Source organism: Cyclopterus lumpus, chromosome 16 (assembly GCF_009769545.1).
Source record: "Cyclopterus lumpus isolate fCycLum1 chromosome 16, fCycLum1.pri, whole genome shotgun sequence".
NCBI classification, from domain to species: Eukaryota; Metazoa; Chordata; class Actinopteri; order Perciformes; family Cyclopteridae; genus Cyclopterus; species Cyclopterus lumpus.
In genome coordinates this window covers 12,962,025-12,980,445 of record NC_046981.1, presented here as the reverse complement: position 1 = coordinate 12,980,445, position 18,421 = coordinate 12,962,025, and the positions used below count along the sequence as shown (strand labels likewise).

At 45.3% G+C, this 18,421-nt stretch overlaps 1 protein-coding gene across 3 annotated transcripts; it reads right to left on the bottom strand.

Moving 5' to 3' along the window:
• Window positions 1-2,728: 2,728 nt before the first annotated feature.
• pou2f2a (POU class 2 homeobox 2a) lies at window positions 2,729-16,608 on the bottom strand. Of its 3 annotated transcripts, XM_034553808.1 has the most exons (15): window positions 16,459-16,608; window positions 12,196-12,261; window positions 12,012-12,046; window positions 11,504-11,560; window positions 10,657-10,776; window positions 9,728-9,833; window positions 9,504-9,595; window positions 9,237-9,377; window positions 8,992-9,133; window positions 8,751-8,899; window positions 8,367-8,564; window positions 8,066-8,262; window positions 7,255-7,323; window positions 6,793-6,866; window positions 2,729-3,257 (listed from the first exon to the last, which is right to left on the bottom strand). In XM_034553808.1, the coding sequence occupies exons 1-15, from the start codon at window positions 16,511-16,513 to the stop codon at window positions 2,929-2,931; spliced, it is 1,830 nt and encodes a 609-aa protein (XP_034409699.1). In that variant the 5' UTR covers window positions 16,514-16,608; the 3' UTR covers window positions 2,729-2,928. The 3 variants fall into 3 exon arrangements, with proteins under 3 accessions (XP_034409699.1, XP_034409697.1, XP_034409698.1); XM_034553806.1 differs by lacking the exon at window positions 6,793-6,866 and having other exon boundaries at window positions 3,100-3,257; XM_034553807.1 differs by lacking the exons at window positions 6,793-6,866; window positions 7,255-7,323 and having other exon boundaries at window positions 3,100-3,257.
• Between the last annotated feature and the right edge of the window lie 1,813 nt (window positions 16,609-18,421).

The window sequence follows — 18,421 nt, the reverse complement described above, 5'->3', positions numbered from 1 at the left end:
CTCAAACGGTCAACCTGACTGAGGCCGCAGCTGTGTGTATTATTCTGTGTCTGAAATGTGCATTATGCCGTCTCTGGGGTCAAAATGAATGACAAGACATCGCTGTAGACCCTTTTCATTTTTGTTAAAAACCATTTGGCCTCCCATTCACACTCATGTTCAGACGCACAGTTTTCCCCTCAGACAAATTGACCCATTTCTGTGCCCTCATGCGGAGAAGGCCGTTCCTGTTCCTCTCTACTGTGTTTGGTTTGGTTCAGTATTTGGTTTGGCATATTTAAGGTTTGCTATTCAACTCTTTGTTTTTGGCTTTTTGTGTGTCTTTTTTTTCTGCCAAGACAGTCTGTTTCTTTATCTAATAAAAATCTGGAAGCTAAATTTTCACAGTATTTTTTCCAACCACCTGATAAAAATCTCAAGCACGACTACGAAAAAAAATAAGGAGCTCTTGTAGTAAGTAAGCGAGTACGTTATTCCAAATGAGTAATAAGCACTAAAGCACAGTACATAAAACGGCATCAAGAGACACAGCAGAGATAAAACAATCAGAACCAACCAACAGAAAAATAAAAACTTTTTTTTTTTAGAAGAAGATTTCAGTTCAGTGAGGTCATTTGCGTTTAGCTCCATCCAGGACCAGAGGGCGGAGCTGGAGAGAGTGAGAGGCAGAGGAGGGGAGGAGTTGTCTGTCCTTCTTCTGTCCGCCTGTCTATCCATCCCTCCTTCCATGCTACACAGTTTCAGAGTGGGGCGTATGCTGCAGCCCTAAAGCTAACGGACAGACAGACGGCTTCACGTCTTTCGACACCTGCATTTTGTCCTCCTCCCCTCCTCCCTCCAGCCACATTTGGTTAGGGTTCTTTTTGGTTTGCTTCTGTCATTCCTTGGGTTGTTTTTTTTTTGGTTTGGGTTTATTTTTGGTATCCTCTTACAAAAAAAAGTGTGACGCCTGCTCCCCTCACTACAGTGAGTCCCTCTTTTTGCCCTGTCCCAGTGTACCCTTCTTTCTGGGGGTTCAGAGTAAAGGATCAGTTCCCTAAATAAAGCTTCCCCCGTGGGTTTTTGGACGGGCAAGGTGGAGGGTATTATACCAGGGGGCTTACGTCCTGTCCTCAGCCCCTCTGAGTCTTTATTGTGTTCATATGTCTTGGCTGAGGTTCTTCAAGAACGGCCCAGCCTTGAGAATGCTTTGGTTTCCATTTGAGAATTAATGGCAGTCTGAGGTGGAAAATGACAGTGAAGTGTGATCGATGGAGTGATGATGGAAACAGACAAATATCAGTAAACATGTCTAGACAGACAGGTGTCGGGGCATCTATGCTGATTGAGGAGGCAGGAATGAGAGCCGGCTGTGACTAAACTTGGCTTTATTGACTTATTTAGCCTTCAGTCTCAACGGTTATTACTTTAAATCTCCAATCACAGCCCTATTTCATACTTTCAAAATGGTCGCCACTCTTAACAAGCGCCATTTTCAATATGTGAAGTTTTCCGGGGCATGTTCCTTTAGCCATGGAGTCACTGATAATGTGAGGAAAGAGTGGTCTGATTAAGAGCACAACATGTCCCTTGTTCAGGTCTTAATAAATTCATTCACACCTTGAAATCAGATCGCGGCGTGCCAACTCTATTTCGGATCTGTGGCACTTGGTGAGCATCTTTTCACCTGCGTCCTCTCTGCTCCTGCAGAATAGTCACGTTAAAAAAGAAAAACAAAATGCACATTGATGACAAAAATGCATACGATGAAGACAATGATGATGACACTGATGATGATTTGAACCCCAGAAGCTAGCGCTAAAAAAAGAAAGCTGCAACAATAAATAGGAGTTGGAGTATGAAATGATTCTAATAAATAATTAAAAAACTAATCCAAACTGTACTTCTCAAAGAGTAAAAAACAAATACTGAATAACAAACCTCTGTCAATGAATTGTGAAATAACAAGGGGAGAGGAAAGCTATCCTATGCTCTTAGAACCAGAGGTAAAGAGACATGAAGATACAGTGGCAATCATTCATACACAAGCTTCTGACTGGTTCGGTAACAATCTTTTACAAAATGATTCAGTATATTTGGCATGAAAACCTATATGAGACACATGGGCTGACACAGACAGGATGAGTCGATGATAGGATGGATTGGCTCTGGATGTGTGTGTGGTTGTGTGTGAGAAGCAGTAGCAGTTGAGTCCTGGTCCTGGATAGCTTCAGTATTTACACGTCCTTTGAATAAAGCTTTTCTTTCCGTATTTTTGGTTTTTGGTATTTGGGATTTTGGTATGGTTGTCGTTTTTTTTTGTCTTTTTTTTGTCATTGTGTATTCCTCCTCCGCCTCCTCCTCAGGTACATTTTTGGTTTAAACTCATCCTCCCTACTCTTCCTTCAGACCTGCAGCTTTTCTAAATAATTAAAAAAGGGAAAACGTAAGCACAGTTCTCCGCTCCATTTTTGTTGTCCTTGCCGCCATTCCTTTGTCACATAGTAAAGTTATCTTTTGTCATTTTTGGTTTATGCACTTTGACATGCTTCTCTGCCGTCTCTTCCATCTCTTTGCTAAAGAGTCATTGGTGTGTTTTCCTTCAGAGAGACAGAGTGGAGAGGTGCCATGTTGATATCACGGGTTATTGACAAAAAGGTCCCACGTTGCCTCCTCTCCATCAATTTGGATAGATAAATATTTTTGGTTTTAATCTTCCCCATTCCCCCCCCCCCCCCTTCTCCCCTATTTCACTTCTTTTCCCTCCCTCTCTCCTCTTTCATTCTGTGTATTTTTGGCATCGAAAGACTGGGAGAGAAAGAGAGAGAGAGACATTGCGAAAAAAATAACGGAAGAAGAGCGCAAGAGAGAGAAAGAGATAGCTTTGGTGTGAAAGGCGAGGTTTTCGTTTCCTCCTTCCTCCTCCTCTCTGATTGGCCCTTGGCGCGGTCACTCAATCTTGGCTCCGCCCAGAGAGGGCGGGCTGTGTGCCATTTCACTGGAGGAGCAGGAAGAGGCGGGGCTAGAGCAGGGGGAGGGGGAACAGGGGGTGGGGCTTATGCTGCTGGCAGAGAGGAAGGGGGAGGCCTGGGAGGCTTTGGCTAGGGCAGCACTGATCAGTCCAGCGCCGGGGTTCTGGCCCAAGTGGAGGAAGGCTGGGTGGTTGAGGAAGAGGGAGGAGGGGAGACACCCTCCCTGGCCCCCAGAGACCCCCAGCATCATCTTGGCGGCCCCCTCAAGACTGGAAAGAGGCAGCTGGCCACCACTGGCTGCTAGGGCTGAGGGAGGGAGAAAGAAGAGAAAAAGATTAACGGAATAGCACAAAACGCTGACTTTATGCTTGGTGAGTTTTGTAGCGTTACGCAAGACAGTCTGCTAAGGGTGGTTGTTATTCATTTATGCTAGTTACATTGCAGCGTTACAGAGTTAGGTTGCAGTGTTACAGAGTTAGGTTGCAGGCAGAGTTACGTCGCAGACAGCGTTACGTCGCAGACGTTGTTACGTCGCAGACGTTGTTACGTCGCAGACGTCGTTACGTCGCAGGCAGCGTTACGTCGCAGGCAGCGTTATCGCAGGCAGCGTTATGTCGCAGGCAGCGTTATGTCGCAGGCAGCATTATGTCGCAGGCAGCGTTATCGCAGGCAGCGTTATCTCGCAGGCAGCGTTATGTCGCAGCGTTATGTCGCAGGCAGCATTATGTCGCAGGCAGCGTTATGTCGCAGGCAGCGTTATGTCGCAGGCAGCGTTATGTCGCAGGCAGCGTTATGTCGCAGGCAGCGTTATGTCGCAGGCAGCGTTATCGCAGGCAGCGTTATGTCGCAGGCAGCGTTATGTCGCAGGCAGCGTTATGTCGCAGGCAGCGTTATGTCGCAGGCAGCATTATGTCGCAGGCAGCGTTATCGCAGGCAGCGTTATCGCAGGCAGCGTTATGTCGCAGGCAGCGTTATGTCGCAGGCAGCATTATGTCGCAGGCAGCATTATGTCGCAGGCAGCGTTATGTCGCAGGCAGCATTATGTCGCAGCGTTATGTCGCAGCGTTATGTCGCAGGCAGCATTATGTCGCAGGCAGCATTATGTCGCAGGCAGCGTTATGTCGCAGGCAGCATTATGTCGCAGGCAGCATTATGTCGCAGGCAGCGTTATGTCGCAGGCAGCGTTATGTCGCAGCGTTATGTCGCAGCGTTATGTCGCAGGCAGCATTATGTCCCAGGCAGCATTATGTCGCAGGCAGCGTTATCGCAGGCAGCGTTATCGCAGGCTGCGTTATGTCGCAGGCAGCGTTATGTCGCAGGCAGCGTTATGTCGCAGGCAGCATTATGTCGCAGGCAGCGTTATCGCAGGCAGCGTTATGTCGCAGGCAGCGTTATGTCGCAGGCAGCATTATGTCGCAGGCAGCGTTATGTCGCAGCGTTATGTCGCAGCGTTATGTCGCAGGCAGCATTATGTCGCAGGCAGCATTATGTCGCAGGCAGCGTTATCGCAGGCAGCGTTATGTCGCAGGCAGCGTTATGTCGCAGGCAGCGTTATGTCGCAGGCAGCGTTATGTCGCAGGCAGCGTTATCGCAGGCAGCGTTATGTCGCAGGCAGCGTTATGTCGCAGGCAGCATTATGTCGCAGGCAGCGTTATCGCAGGCAGCGTTATGTCGCAGGCAGCGTTATGTCGCAGGCAGCGTTATGTCGCAGGCAGCATTATGTCGCAGGCAGCGTTATCGCAGGCAGCGTTATGTCGCAGGCAGCATTATGTCGCAGGCAGCATTATGTCGCAGGCAGCGTTATCGCAGGCAGCATTATGTCGCAGGCAGCGTTATCGCAGGCAGCGTTATGTCGCAGCGTTATGTCGCAGGCAGCGTTACTTCATCCTTTAAACAGAAATCATAATATTTTTTTCACCCTTATTTAAGTACTTTTGTTTCCTAAACCTAACCAATCATTTCACAACATTCACACTTTTATTTCTGGCGGCTGGCTCCTTGTTCACCTCCTTCTAAGGTTAATTATGGGAACTTGAAATCTTCCTTCAGACGCTTCCAAAACAACACCTTATTATTTGTTATTAGTAAGTACTTTTTAATCATTGTTGTTTGCTCATCTGCCTTTACTTTAGTCAATAATTTCCGACACAGCCGAGCAAGAGAAAGTGCCTGAACTTGTTGAATTCAGCAGAATTAGGTGGAAATAACCGTCACCACCCTTTTTAAATGGAAGCTCAGGGCGCGGCCTCAAGGTACTCAGAGTGCGGTGTCTCTATTAAAAAAAGAGCACCTGCTGGGGATTTTGGGGGAATAAAAAAACAAAAGCAACAATATATATACAATTCCAGCACTATGCCAATAGAAAATACCTGAATATTGTTTAATATCTGTACCAAGATAATCTTGTGGGATCAGATAAACCACAACAACAGGTAAGCTGACATGAGTGGTCTGTTATTATGGAAACATGGTCGATGATTGGCCGTGAACAGTGCTTCATGCAGCGCTTCTTTCATACACAAAATGCTACATGTGAAGCAGCCTAATAATGTTCGTGATTGCATAGCAACAGCAAAACAGATTTGTGTTTTTCCATTGGAGAAAAAGCATCCATACTACTCAAAATGTTTTGTGGCTGCACTGCATTGTAGTTTATTTCTGCCTCCTCAGTGATCGATCTCTTGGTGTGTGAGTGTTTAGCATCATCGTGATGTTAAATAGAAAGAAAATAAATGTACACTTTTATTGATCCCCGTGGGGAAATTCTTCTCTACATTTGACCCCTCCTTGGTTATTAAGGAGCAGTGGGCTGCAGTGAAGCTCCCGGGGAGCAACTGATGGTTCAGTGCTTGCTCAAGGACACTTCGATATGCAACTATGAGGAGAGCGGGGATTGAACCGGGTACCTTGTAGTTAACGGGGCGACCACTCTCCCCCATGAGCTACAGCCGAACCCCCCCACCCCAAAAAAATAAAGTCTAAAATGAAGCTCTTGCTCTGTGACCCAGATGTTCTGATATTCAAAGTTGATAGTTAAAACTGAAAACCTCAAATAAACGCGGTGAACACCCCCAAATAAAGTACATTAAAATGTTTCATGGTGAATTTCAACACATTTGACCGATGATGAAATGAAAAGATGAAAAGCTAAAGGTGAGTGAGACAGCACAGACGGACACACAAAGACATAGCCCACGCATTAACGTAATAATTGCCACACACACTCACACACTGGATGGGATGGAGTCATGGATGTTGATGGTAACATTATAAGAAACAAGTCATTCTTCCTCTCTATAACAATCTCTGCCTCAGCTGTGGATGTGCAAACGCCCTCGGCTGCCTATTCATCTGCGTCCCCAGTCTGCAGTCTACCAGCACGATTTGATTCACCCACTATGCATGACTGTATTACTCATCATCACACTGCTGTTTTTAATACGTCTCCCATGATCTCTGCTGACGGTGGTCTAGATTGTTTGGTGGTCAGTTCTTCTCTGTTTTCTTGTGCTATTCATGTGTTGTTCTCAAGTGTGGGAAGGTGTGTGAGATGAGATGCGTCGTGTACAGTATGTGTCTGACTTTGAGCATTTATGTGTGTGTGTGGGAGTGTATAAGTGAGAGAGTAGAGGAGGAGAATGTATTGCCAGATAATATACTCTCTGCGTATTTGTTATGTATTCTGTGACCCTGAGATTTTCCCAGTAATGAAATAATAAAGTACACCACCTCAGGCTTGACCTCTAAATTATATTATGTTTATCAGTGCTGCTGATGCTAAGCTTTCTCTTTTTTTCACTCTCCTGAAATAAACCTATTTCTTTTTCTCACACACACACACCTTGGATAGTGGCCAGGGGATTGTTACCGAGGAGGCCTTGGTTCATCCCTGTGTTAACTCCCATCACAGTGTTCCTATTGTGTCACACACACAAACACACACACACACACACACACACACACACACACACGCAGCACCATATATGTCCAAGCATATATACGAACCCAGACAGACAGGAGAAAAGGTGAGAAAAAAAAGCAGGTTTAGCAGGAAGGACAAGCGAAGGGCAAATGCAGCCCTGCACAGATAAAGAGTCGAAGATTGCAGACACTTAGCTGCACAGAAGTAAACAAGAGGTTAGAAATGCAGAAGAAACAGAACATCTTGTATATATAACATCAACACTCTCATCAACTATGCATTTATCTTGGAAGTAATTCACTACGAGAACACGGCATTCTGCACCGAACTAAACGGTGTCGTGCCGCGTCGTCGACACGTCTGTGTCTCGTTCGCATTCACCTCAAGTTTGCAGCAAAATCGGTGATGTAGTTAGACACGTCACCGTTCTTTTTACCCATACGCCATAAGCTGTGAACATAAGAACCACACACATAAACAAACACACACAGGGTTAGAGTTCACTGCAGCACAGGGGAAGCAGTGGTACCCAACGGCATGTTGGGATATAAGAGTGTGTGTGTGTGTGTTTGCGTGTGCCCAAACAATCTACAAACTGCAGGTGAACCGAGGATGGTGCGGTACAGTATTTGTGGTGAGCATGTTTATGGAAAATGTCTGTGTAGTGGCACTTAAAAAATTTGCCTAAATGTATTCAGTTGTGAAAGCTATACAAAATATTGTACTTTAAATGAATTATTTGACTTAATCAGGTTTTGCAATATCCTTCTCTCAATAGCCATCATGAAATGTTTGCTGCCGACCTAATATGTAGAGTGTATTAGGGATGACATATTTCTGAGATATTTCCAGTCCATCAGGAAGATAAACCCTACAAATGAACACCATAAAGCTAACGTATGGCTGTAAACTAACTACAACACGGTCACATGACTTCAACATCACCACCACTAAGCTAAAGGCGTGATGAAGATTAAGCCGTTTAATAAACCTATTCTAGAGATGAGGGAACTGGAAGCCCCACGGCAGCGTAACCAGATTTTCCAGTTTCTGACTTATTAGTTTTACTTTGGAGAACACAAAACCCTAAAGGTAAGTGGAAACCCCAAAGTTGCCAAGACCATAACTGCTGTCAAGTGACTGATGGGGGGGATCCCAGGTGGTGTATTGTGAACGGGTCCTGATCTCTTACCCTGTGTTAAGGTTGAGTGTGCTGTGGCTGGGAGTGGCTGGGCTGGCCGTGCTGCGAGGAGGAGGAGTCACCGGGGAGGATGCGGAGCTGAGAGAGGGGTGGGTGGAGGTGAGGCTGGAAGTCTGGTGGCAGACGGGGGACATGGTGGTCACTGTTGTGCTGAGACTGGTCACGGCCTGCGACAGCTGGCTGGACATCTGGCAGACAGAAGAAAAAAAAGTCAGATTCAGGGTTCTGAAACTACAGACAGCTGAAAAACAGGGTTTGTTTATCACTAAATATTCATCGATTGGATATATACCATGTGAGGGCTGTAGCAGGGTGGTTTGTGCGCTGGTGGGGCAGTCGGGGGCTGGCTGGGCAGGGGAGGGGTGGCACTGGAGGGATTGATGCGTTTTTCTTTCTGTCGGCGGTTGCAGAACCAGACCCGGATCACCTCCTTCTCCATGGTGAGCTGCTCTGCGATCATTAAGATCTCCTCTGAGGTAGGCTTCTGGTTCTGCAGGAAGGGAGCGACAGGAATTCAGATCATTTCAGCCACATGATGTCTAATATCAACACAAAGAGCACTGATATTTAAAAGCTCAGCGGAAAAATAAGGACTAAACAACTCATAAAACACTTAAAAAATGTATGAATTCAAATATTTCTTCATTTAATGAAATAATCAGGTTAATTGCCCTACCGTCATGAATGCGCGTTCCAGGCCCACGCGTACATTCGTCTCGATGCTGGTTCTCTTCTTTCGGCGGCGACCAGGAAGCCCGTCAAAGCCCATAGAAGAAGAGGACAGGGAGCTGGGGCTGGGCAAGGTACAGTCTATGGACATGGTCTCTGATGAAGGGGAGCGACATAAAAACAGATGAGTGTATGACTCTACAAGCACGTTCGTCTCTTATGTAAAGTACCGTTTGATGAGAGCTCACCTGCATCAATGAGCCACTTCTCCAGCAGTGGCTTCAGCTTGCACATGTTCTTGAAGCTCAGGTTGAGGGCTTCAAAGCGAGAGATCGTGGTCTGACTGAAGTCGTTGCCATACAGCTTCCCCATGGCCAAACCAACATCTCCCTGGTGGACGGATAAAAGAAGTGCAGTGAAAATACATCAAAGACTAAGAACCTGCTCATGTAACCTCCCCATGCACACATACACAGTAGGTGTCTCTCCCTACCTGTGTGAATCCCAGTTTGATGCGTCTCTGTTTGAAAGTGCGGGCGAACTGTTCCAGCTCCTCCAGGTCACTCGGCTCCTCGGGGTGAGAGGTCACTGAGGGCACCGTGGTCACACCGCTCACCTCCATGCACTTATCTCGCTGTGGCGGGTACGACGTCGGAGGAAAGAAAGTGAGAACGAGAGGGAAGACAGAGAGAGACAGAAGCGTTAGTTTATTGCTGTTGCCGAGGCTGGTTTTCCTAAAGCTTTGAGAGTTTCCTCATACATGTGCTTGGAGTCCCATTCTATTTGAAGCAGACAGCAGGCTCCCTTGGTTTTGCTGAGGTAGCGAAATGAGATTTGGTGGCGATAAGAGTCCTGAGGGGAAAGAAAACACACAAATAATCACCATTAATTGTAACAAAAAAAATCAAATAAAAACAGAATTTATGTTAACAGCTTATTTCTGCCAATAACACAGAACGCTGTCCCAGTGAGAGGCCTGCCCACCTTGCTGGCCCTGCTGCGCCTGTGGGAGGAGGAACTGGGCAGAGGACGAGAGCGAGTGGCCGGGCACCAACACCAACTGCTGAAGCTGCAGCAGCTGCTGGATGTCCTGTTCAGTCAAGAGAGAATGATGGACAGATTAGAGAGAGAGAACACGGATGTATGACTTTATGAGAAATAGACACAAAAAGGTGCTGTTAGCTTTCTCCGTCAGCAAATTTGGAGAACACATAAAAGTGGGAGGAGAAACGTTGCTATTGTAGAACGTAGGAGACCAGAAATGGAAAATGTGTGTATTTGTATGCAAGATGGAAACTGTGAATCATGAAATATAGAATAGATATGCAAAACAAATTGTTCCATGGCTTGATACTGGTTCCTCAATCAAGTCGCTCACCAGGAAGAAGCTTGGATTGGCAGTCAGTACCTGGGCGGTGAGTTGGATTGGCTGGGAGAGGGTGAGCTGGGGTGGAGGAGGCGGGACAGGGACACCCTGGGCTGTCTGTTCCTGTGTGCTCTGTCCCTGTCCCAGGGACTGCGACTGGGCCTGCTGCCCTGTTTGTCCCGCCTGCTGCTGCTGGGCTTGCTGATTTGCTGCTGCGGCTGCCTGAGCTTGCTGATTGGCTTGGGCGGCTGCGTGGGCAGCATGAGCAGCGTGGGCTGCACTGGACTGCTGCACAGCTGCAGCCAGGAGCTGCGCCTGAGCCTGCTGCAGCAACAGCTGCTGCTGGGCTGGCAACAAAGCTGCCAACTAGCGAAGAGGGCGAGGATAGGAAAGGAGAAGAGAGGAGAGGAGAGGAGAGAAGAGAGAAAATGGACAGAGGGAGATAAAGAAGGAAATAAAGTGTTCAAAAAGCAGCACAAGAGAAGCAAGCAAGGTAAAAGCAAAGCAAAGTGTGTGTCTGTGTGCATGTCATGTAAGTCTGTCTCACCCCTGCTAGTTGGGAGCCGGTCAGCATGAGCTGTGTATGTTGCAGGGCCGTCTGTGAGGGGGTCGGGGCGTGAGAGAGAGGAAGAGCCGGGGACATCTCACCACATTCCTCCATCTTATTCTGTGTGGAAGACAGAAAACAGGGTGGAAAATGGTTAAAGCTTAATTACACCTCTCCTTTCCAGCATGAATTGTAACATGTTAAAAGCGTGCCTGAGCTAATATAAATAAAAACACAAAGCAGGTAACTACCATGTCCCAGAACTTAGAACTGGTCAAAAAGGTTCATTAGAAACATACAACCACATAAGCTTACCTGGCTATTCAAGATCATGATAGAAAGCGTCGGCTGTTTAAATTCTGAGTAATTTAAGAGGATTGCTTATAATCTGTCACAAGTAAACTGATGAGCAATGCGTGTCTCGTCCGACTCAGGCAATGAGAGTCCACTAGTTTGTCTCAAAGGGATCATCTTTAGTCCCGGGATCTGGCATGTTTGAACTGGCAGAGGGCACTCTTCCAGCTTACTAATTTGCATATGCAAATTAGGTCAATTCAACCTTTCAGTGAAAGTTGGAGCATTCTAGATATATTTCGATTCTCAATGCACTTCGTGCAGGGAGAGGGCCATCATACTCCCAGTGATGTTTACATTTAGGACGCGACAAAAGAACAATTGAATATGATACAATGAATACAAAGCTGAGGCAGCTATACTGTCTATAAACCCATTGTTGGAGGTTAAAACACAAAAGATGCACAAACACAAGTCCAGACATATGCACAGACATGCACTGGCAGTTCGGTAACATCGACACACACACACACACACATGCATACGCACACACCTTGCTGCTGCTCAGGGTCGGTGAAAGGGGAAAGGGATTGTATTTCATTGAGTGAGCCTGGAGGAGACAAAACAGACCTCATATTAATTAAATAACATTTATTTTGACAATCACCACTTGAAACGATTAAGGCGATTGCAAATAACGAGGTAGTACAACATGTAAACAATTCATTACTGCCAAAATGCATCATATTTAATGATAGCTATTTTATTTGCAAAAAGAAATAGCAGATTTTTTAAAATTGTTTTAATATATATATATATATATTTCCAACTAGGTTTATGCTTAAATGTGAGGAGTTGTTGCTATTCTCTGTTTTATTTCATTGTCAATTGAATATGTTTGGATTTTGTTCTGTAAATAGGACAAAACAAGCTTTTCAAGATGACATCTCAGGCTCTGATATCATATAGACGAAAGGAGTGTAAAAAGCCTTTTTTTTGCATTAATTACGTGGGTGAAAGACGTGTGAGATGATGGTTATGAGCAAAGGAGTCAGACGTACCTGGTGATTTGATTCAGGCCCACTCCGCTCTGAATCTGTGTGGGAGGGGAAGGAAAAAGTGAGAAAGTCATCACGTGTTGAGCTCAACGTATAGACAATACAATATCATGTATGTATCACTTTTATATACACTATATGTATGTGCTTTGTACATTTGTTTGCCACTAACAGCAGCACATCTTACCTGTGCCGTCCAACGGTGAGTCAGCCCCTATTTTCTCGACCTCTACAGCCTTTGACATCCTGATATCTGTAACAGGAAGAAGACACACCGATAAATAAGTCAGCGAGGCTCATTCTTAAATCTGTGTCAGAGAAATAGATGCAGAGAGAAGCGGAACACGTTGTCCAAGCAGGTGATCAGAATCTCGATGACGAAATGGGAACGAGGATGTCCAGGGCGTCGGTTTTCGATAGGTTGGAGTGTTTTCAGGTCAGGCCCACACACTGTACAACAAACAATGTGGCTGAATCATTCACGAGTCGAATCCCGCCCACATTCATTCATTCTTTCCAATTAGCGGTTGCACAAAAGAGTAGGTTGACCTGAGGTGTTAGCTTGTTCTAAATTTACCTCGAGGTGTGTACGTGGGAGCAACTCAACACTTTGTGTGTCATCACTTTGTGTGTGTTGTCACAGCACTTCTGATACTGTATTGGGACGGTCCCTTTGGCAACAGGGGTGAAAGGAGGGGGGCGAGAAATCTAAGTCTTTAAATGTACCCATCACGAAAGGAGTGGAGCATTTTGGCACCGATTGTGGGAAAGATGGGGAAGAGTTGTGGGTGTGTGTGTGTATGTGTGTGTGTGTGTGTGTGGGGGGGGGGGGGGATTTGTGGTTTAGATGTCTGTACAGTGTGCGTCGTAGTTGTGTTTTATTATTCACACAATGGCACCAACTCACTACAGAACTTTTTATTTGTCTGAAACCACAAACTGAAAGACTTCTTTTTGTTGTGTCCATTTGAAACCTTCTTTTCTCTCTTGTCCCCCCCCCCCCCCCCCTTCGCTGACAAGCTCTCTTGCTCTCACTCTCGCTCTCCCTCTTTCTCACACACGCACACACGCGGGCGCGCACACACACACACACACACACACACACACACACACACACACACACACACACACAGCTACTTCCTTTTTGTGAAAACATGCAAATCTGCCCAACGACCAACTAATTATATCTGCCACCTGCATAATAAACTCTCAGTCTCCCTCCTCCTTTTTCTCTCTCCCCTTTCGCCCTTTCGTCTCCACTTTATCTCTCCTCTCTTCATCCTGTTGTTTCTCACGTTGCAGACGAGAAGGCGCTGAATGACACTAAAGCACATTTTAATTTCCCCATATGTGAAGTGCTCAGATTCTATCCATACAACACATTAAATACTTTTATTTAAACTAGTGCAATTTCAACAAGCAAGTGGTCAAGCCCGGTTTTAACCATCGGGGGGCAGCAGTGACACATGGAGGACTGCTCCACTGACCATCACTGACCTGGTGCCACTTTTAAAAGACTGAATGATCAGTCCATTCCAATCTTTATAAAGACAAGAATTTATAGATACAATGAGCCACTTATTGATTCAAAATACATTCACTTGTAGAGTCTTTAGGGGAAGAGGGAAGTGTCTCTGAGTTAGACAATCTCTAATCTGCCACGACATTGGTTATAACTTGGGGTCAGTACACGGAAACACACGCACACACACACACACACACACACGTCAAATGTCTTCCTCTCAATTCACACATTTAAGTCTTTGACAAATTGTAACACAAAACTGTGTATTTTGTGTCACTGCAGTGGACAACATTGCGCTCAATACGTGCAGTATACAATATTTGCACCATGCACTATATAAAATGATTGTCCAGCTCATAAAACAGCTGTAATGTGAAGTTACCAAAGTGTCGCCTCTTGTACTGTCCTGCCCGCTCGCAGGACACCCGGGGAAGGTGTGTATTGATTCATGGTTCAAAATGGCCTACAGACAGTAGCGTGGTGGATAATGTGGTCAGTAATACAGTAGTGGGACAGTATATCAAGATGCTGTGTCTTTTTCTCACTTCCCCTCCCGACTTCCCCTTGTACCGGGTTGAACACAGAGTGCTAAACCCAACACTTACTGTCAGCGAGGCTATTAATATTAGCTTGCTCTCTCCCTCTCTTTCACTCTATCTTCTGAAAACCTGCCCTCTCTTTTACAACACACTGCTGCACACACACTACTAATTGTACTTGACACGGAGCAGAGTTACATGATGGCAATGATTATTAAATGTTTTCGAATTTGTTTAAATACGTTTGTGAATAAGAGGCAGTGGCTCCTGGTTTGTCCATATATACGTGGTCAAAATGTAATTTACAGAAGTGTTAAGAAGCATTTTTCAAAGAACAAGGTTAGATTACTATGCCTATTTCGTCCCTCGTTAAGATGTTATAATAATCTTACAGCAAAGCTCAGGGTTTAACGTTGACCCATTGAGACCAGAGCTGTCTTAAACAGAGCAAATGTGTTGCGGTATAATCCTGTCATAAATAAATGATGCAATAGAAAATGAACAAGGAACAACTGTGCTCAGTCTGGTCTGTGTTATTTTCCTCTGGGTATTTTGGCGGAGATGAAACTCTGCTGTAACTACCCCAAAGCCCCCCCCCCCCCAAACCCCCCCAGACCCACCACCAACAATCACCCGTACTTCCTGATTCAGGACACAACCCCAGCGTCTATGCGGGTGTCTGGGAACTAAATTCATCACACACATTAACTACGGATTTAAAAAAGCAAGACTCTCCGATGGGGTAACGATTTTGATTGCAAATAGATATTTCCCATTTAAAACTGAGCGTCAAAGAATCGTCCATCCAGCCTCTGCACGTGAGACATAAGACGTCACAATTTGAGAATGAAATGAGGAGCTGAAGAAAAAAAAAAGATGAAGTGGGTGAAGACAGAATTGAAGAAGGAAACAAGGAATGCCGTTGTCAATGACAACCTCAGTTCTCAGACTGATCATCATTGACGGTGATGAGAAATATCTATTTTTTCCCTGCATTGATGCACTTTGAGCACTTGAGTGAGGTTGTAAATGCAGGCGGCATGGAGACTATATCAAAAATATTTTAAATTAGGGAAATTACTTATTTATTCACATATAATTCTGGCATAAATTAGCACAACTGCAGTACTGTTTAATCAACCTAACTAATGGTAGAAAATGCCCCATCATTTTGAACTAATCAAAATGAATAATAACAATAACAAGTTTGTTTTGAATGAACTTGTTGTACTAGTAACTTTGTTTTATTTGCATTGCGCTGTATTCTTGTTGATCAGTGTCACTCGGGTCAGAACAAACGTACCAAAGGTCACAGCTGTGACCGCATCAGGTTGAGATGTGACTCTGGGATCGTTAACCCATGAATCACTTCATAAACATCAGCATTTTTCAAGAATCAAATGAGGACATCAAAGGCCTTAAATGATATGAGCTAATTGACATTTAAAAATGTATTTCTGGAAATAGGTGAGCAAGCTGACAGCCTGCTGTGCTTTTCGCTGAGTCTCGCTGTCGGTCAACTGAGACTCTGTCTGCTACGTCGACCACCAAAGGAAGGCCACGAAGAGTCCCGTCCTTTTACAAAAAGAAACGTTTTACACATTTTTATATACTGAGAATGACAGTTATTTAGGGCATTTCCTCTTTTGATGATCTTTGTTCTTTTTTTTTTTTTTTAAACAAGTATCTTTGTATCCGAGCGCATTTTAAATGTGTTTTTAATTAATTGACACACAGTTTAATTTGAAAGGGGACAAAACAACAATCAGTGTAACATTCCAACATCTCTGACACACACGCACACACACACACACACACACACCCACACACACACACACACAGAAAGTTAACCCCGGTGTCAAGGGGTTAAACATCTATAACCTGAACACAAAATTGCTGCAGTGCTAGATAATGAATAGAAAAAGTGTTTTATGATGTAAAATAAAAATAAATACCAATATTCAAAAATCCCAGCTGCAACCCTGGTTTACCTTTCACAAGACATTTAGAACAACTTTTCTAATGTTTTTTCCTTTTTCCCACATAAACACAGATTCTAACACACGCAGAGGCTTGCTATGGGCTGGCGAGGTGTCTGACCTTTCCTTCTGCCTGCGACAGGCGTCCACCCATCCGTCCACTCATCCATCCATCCATCATCCATCCATCATTTCTCTTCCTACCACCTCCTCTTGCTCTTTGATGTTCTCTAATTAGCAGAGCTTGTTAGACCCAGTGGCTTTAATCAACAGCATAGACACAGGTCTCTTTCTGTCTCACACACACACACACACACACACACACACACGCACACACACACACACAGCTTAATTGGTCTTGGTAAATGAAGGCCAGCAGATAGAAGCCTGCACAGACAGTCACTCACCTGGCAACCACATACTGAAGAAGTCCTTTGCTGCTATTGCTGCTGTCTTGGTCATATCTGTGTCTGTGGGAGAACGTGTGTGCACGCTACGTAAAGAAAAACTCTCTCTCAAAATAAAAGGAGGAGTGTATTAAATCATATGGTTGAGAGAATGACTCTCTCTCTCTCTCTCTCTCTAGTCCACACCCCCCAAGCCCCACCTCCTCCCCACATCCTGCAACACAACAGGAAGTAAGCCTCAAAAGAGTAGGAACTTCGGCACAGAAGAGAGAGAAACACAAGACAAAAGAAAAAAGAGAAGGAAAGGGGGACACGCCAGAGGTTAGAGAGTGGGAGAGTGAGTGAGCGAGAAGATCGAAGAGATAGACAAGGTGAAAAAGAGGGGGATGGCGGGTGCCGACGGAAACTGATGGCATGGCTGGAAACAGCCGCTCACACGCACGCACACACACACACACACACACACACACACACACACACACACACACACGTGCTCACTCACACACGCAAGAGAAAAAAAAACAGTAGGCTTGACATTCTGACCGAAGAGTGTGTGATACATTCGTGACCCAGTGTGGCTTCACAAGCTCAACCATAAGCAGAGTTTTTCCTGAACTGCAGGCTGTTTTAACAAGCTGCCGTGGTCTGTTTCGTCTCCCATGAGTCATGACTCTCCTCGGTCGTCCACGTGAGACCGCGAGCTTGTTGTCAGCGAGTACATCAGTGGGAGTTCAGGTGGTCCGTCGAGGGAGGTCGGCACCAACGATGTGAGGATGTGAGACATCCTTTGCCAGCCACAGCTCCGTTCTAACCCGAGTGGAAGGAACACCTCTGTCACAGTAGCTGACCAACCCACACTGTAGGCTGCACACAGCGAATGCACCACGGAGAGCCACGCCAATCTCTTCATGTGACGAATAGATGTGGCGTCAAAGTGGAACATTGCACGTCACCTCGGTATGAGCCACTATCAGAGGCCCGCCCACAAGGACTACGTGACCAAGAAGCTGCTAAATTTGTGAAAATCTGACATCGAGGAATGATCTCAAGGAAGCAGAATAGCATCTTTCAGCAGAAATGTTGCATAGATTTTCAAATCTGAGAGAGCCAAAGTGCTGCTGTGATAGTAGGACGAACTAACCACAAGGTGGCACTCTTGATTCTCTATTTCAGACAAACGAATAAGCTCCAGCTCCAGAGGAGGGGATGAGGCAGACCCCTGATCCCCCCCCTCTCCCTTGGTCCGAGTTCACTAATTCAAAAGCTAACGGCACCAGAGTTCCCAAGTTTAACCTTATAAATACTTTATGTGGTGATTTACAACAGCCCAATATACTGCTGGATAGACACTCACAAGTGTATCTGGCGCTGAAGGTGCTCTCTGATAGACAGAGACATCTTTATACTTCTGTCCTAAAATACATACATAGATACGTTTATATATTTACTATGAGGACAATACGCGTACATAAACTTGGGCACATTGCTGTCTTAAAAAACTCAAATGCACAATGTCTTTGGATGAATAGCTGGATTTACAGCTGAGACGCTTATTTGATTAATGATTGGTCGACCAACAGAAAACTAACTGCCAGTTATTTTGATTGTTTTTGATCGACTCATCATTTCTGTCATATTTCAGGAAAAGATTTGCCCTAACTTCTGGCATGTGAGGACTTTCTGCTTTAAATCTTCCGTTTCCCTCATCCGTTTGGACCCGTTGTCTTAGCGATCGCGTTCGGGTCTTCAGCAGCACACGCTCAGGCTGCCGGCCCGTCCAAGGACTGTGACAGACTGCACATTGGGGAGGGGGCGTTTCTTTGGGTCAGAGGTCATCTGGGCAGCCTGGCTTTGGCCGTGACCTTTGTTCAAACTCCAATCTACGCACCTAACAAAGTGTGTGTTTTAGTGCGTGTATGCGTGTGTACATATGTGTTTGAGTGGCTCCAATAGGTGGCTGGTG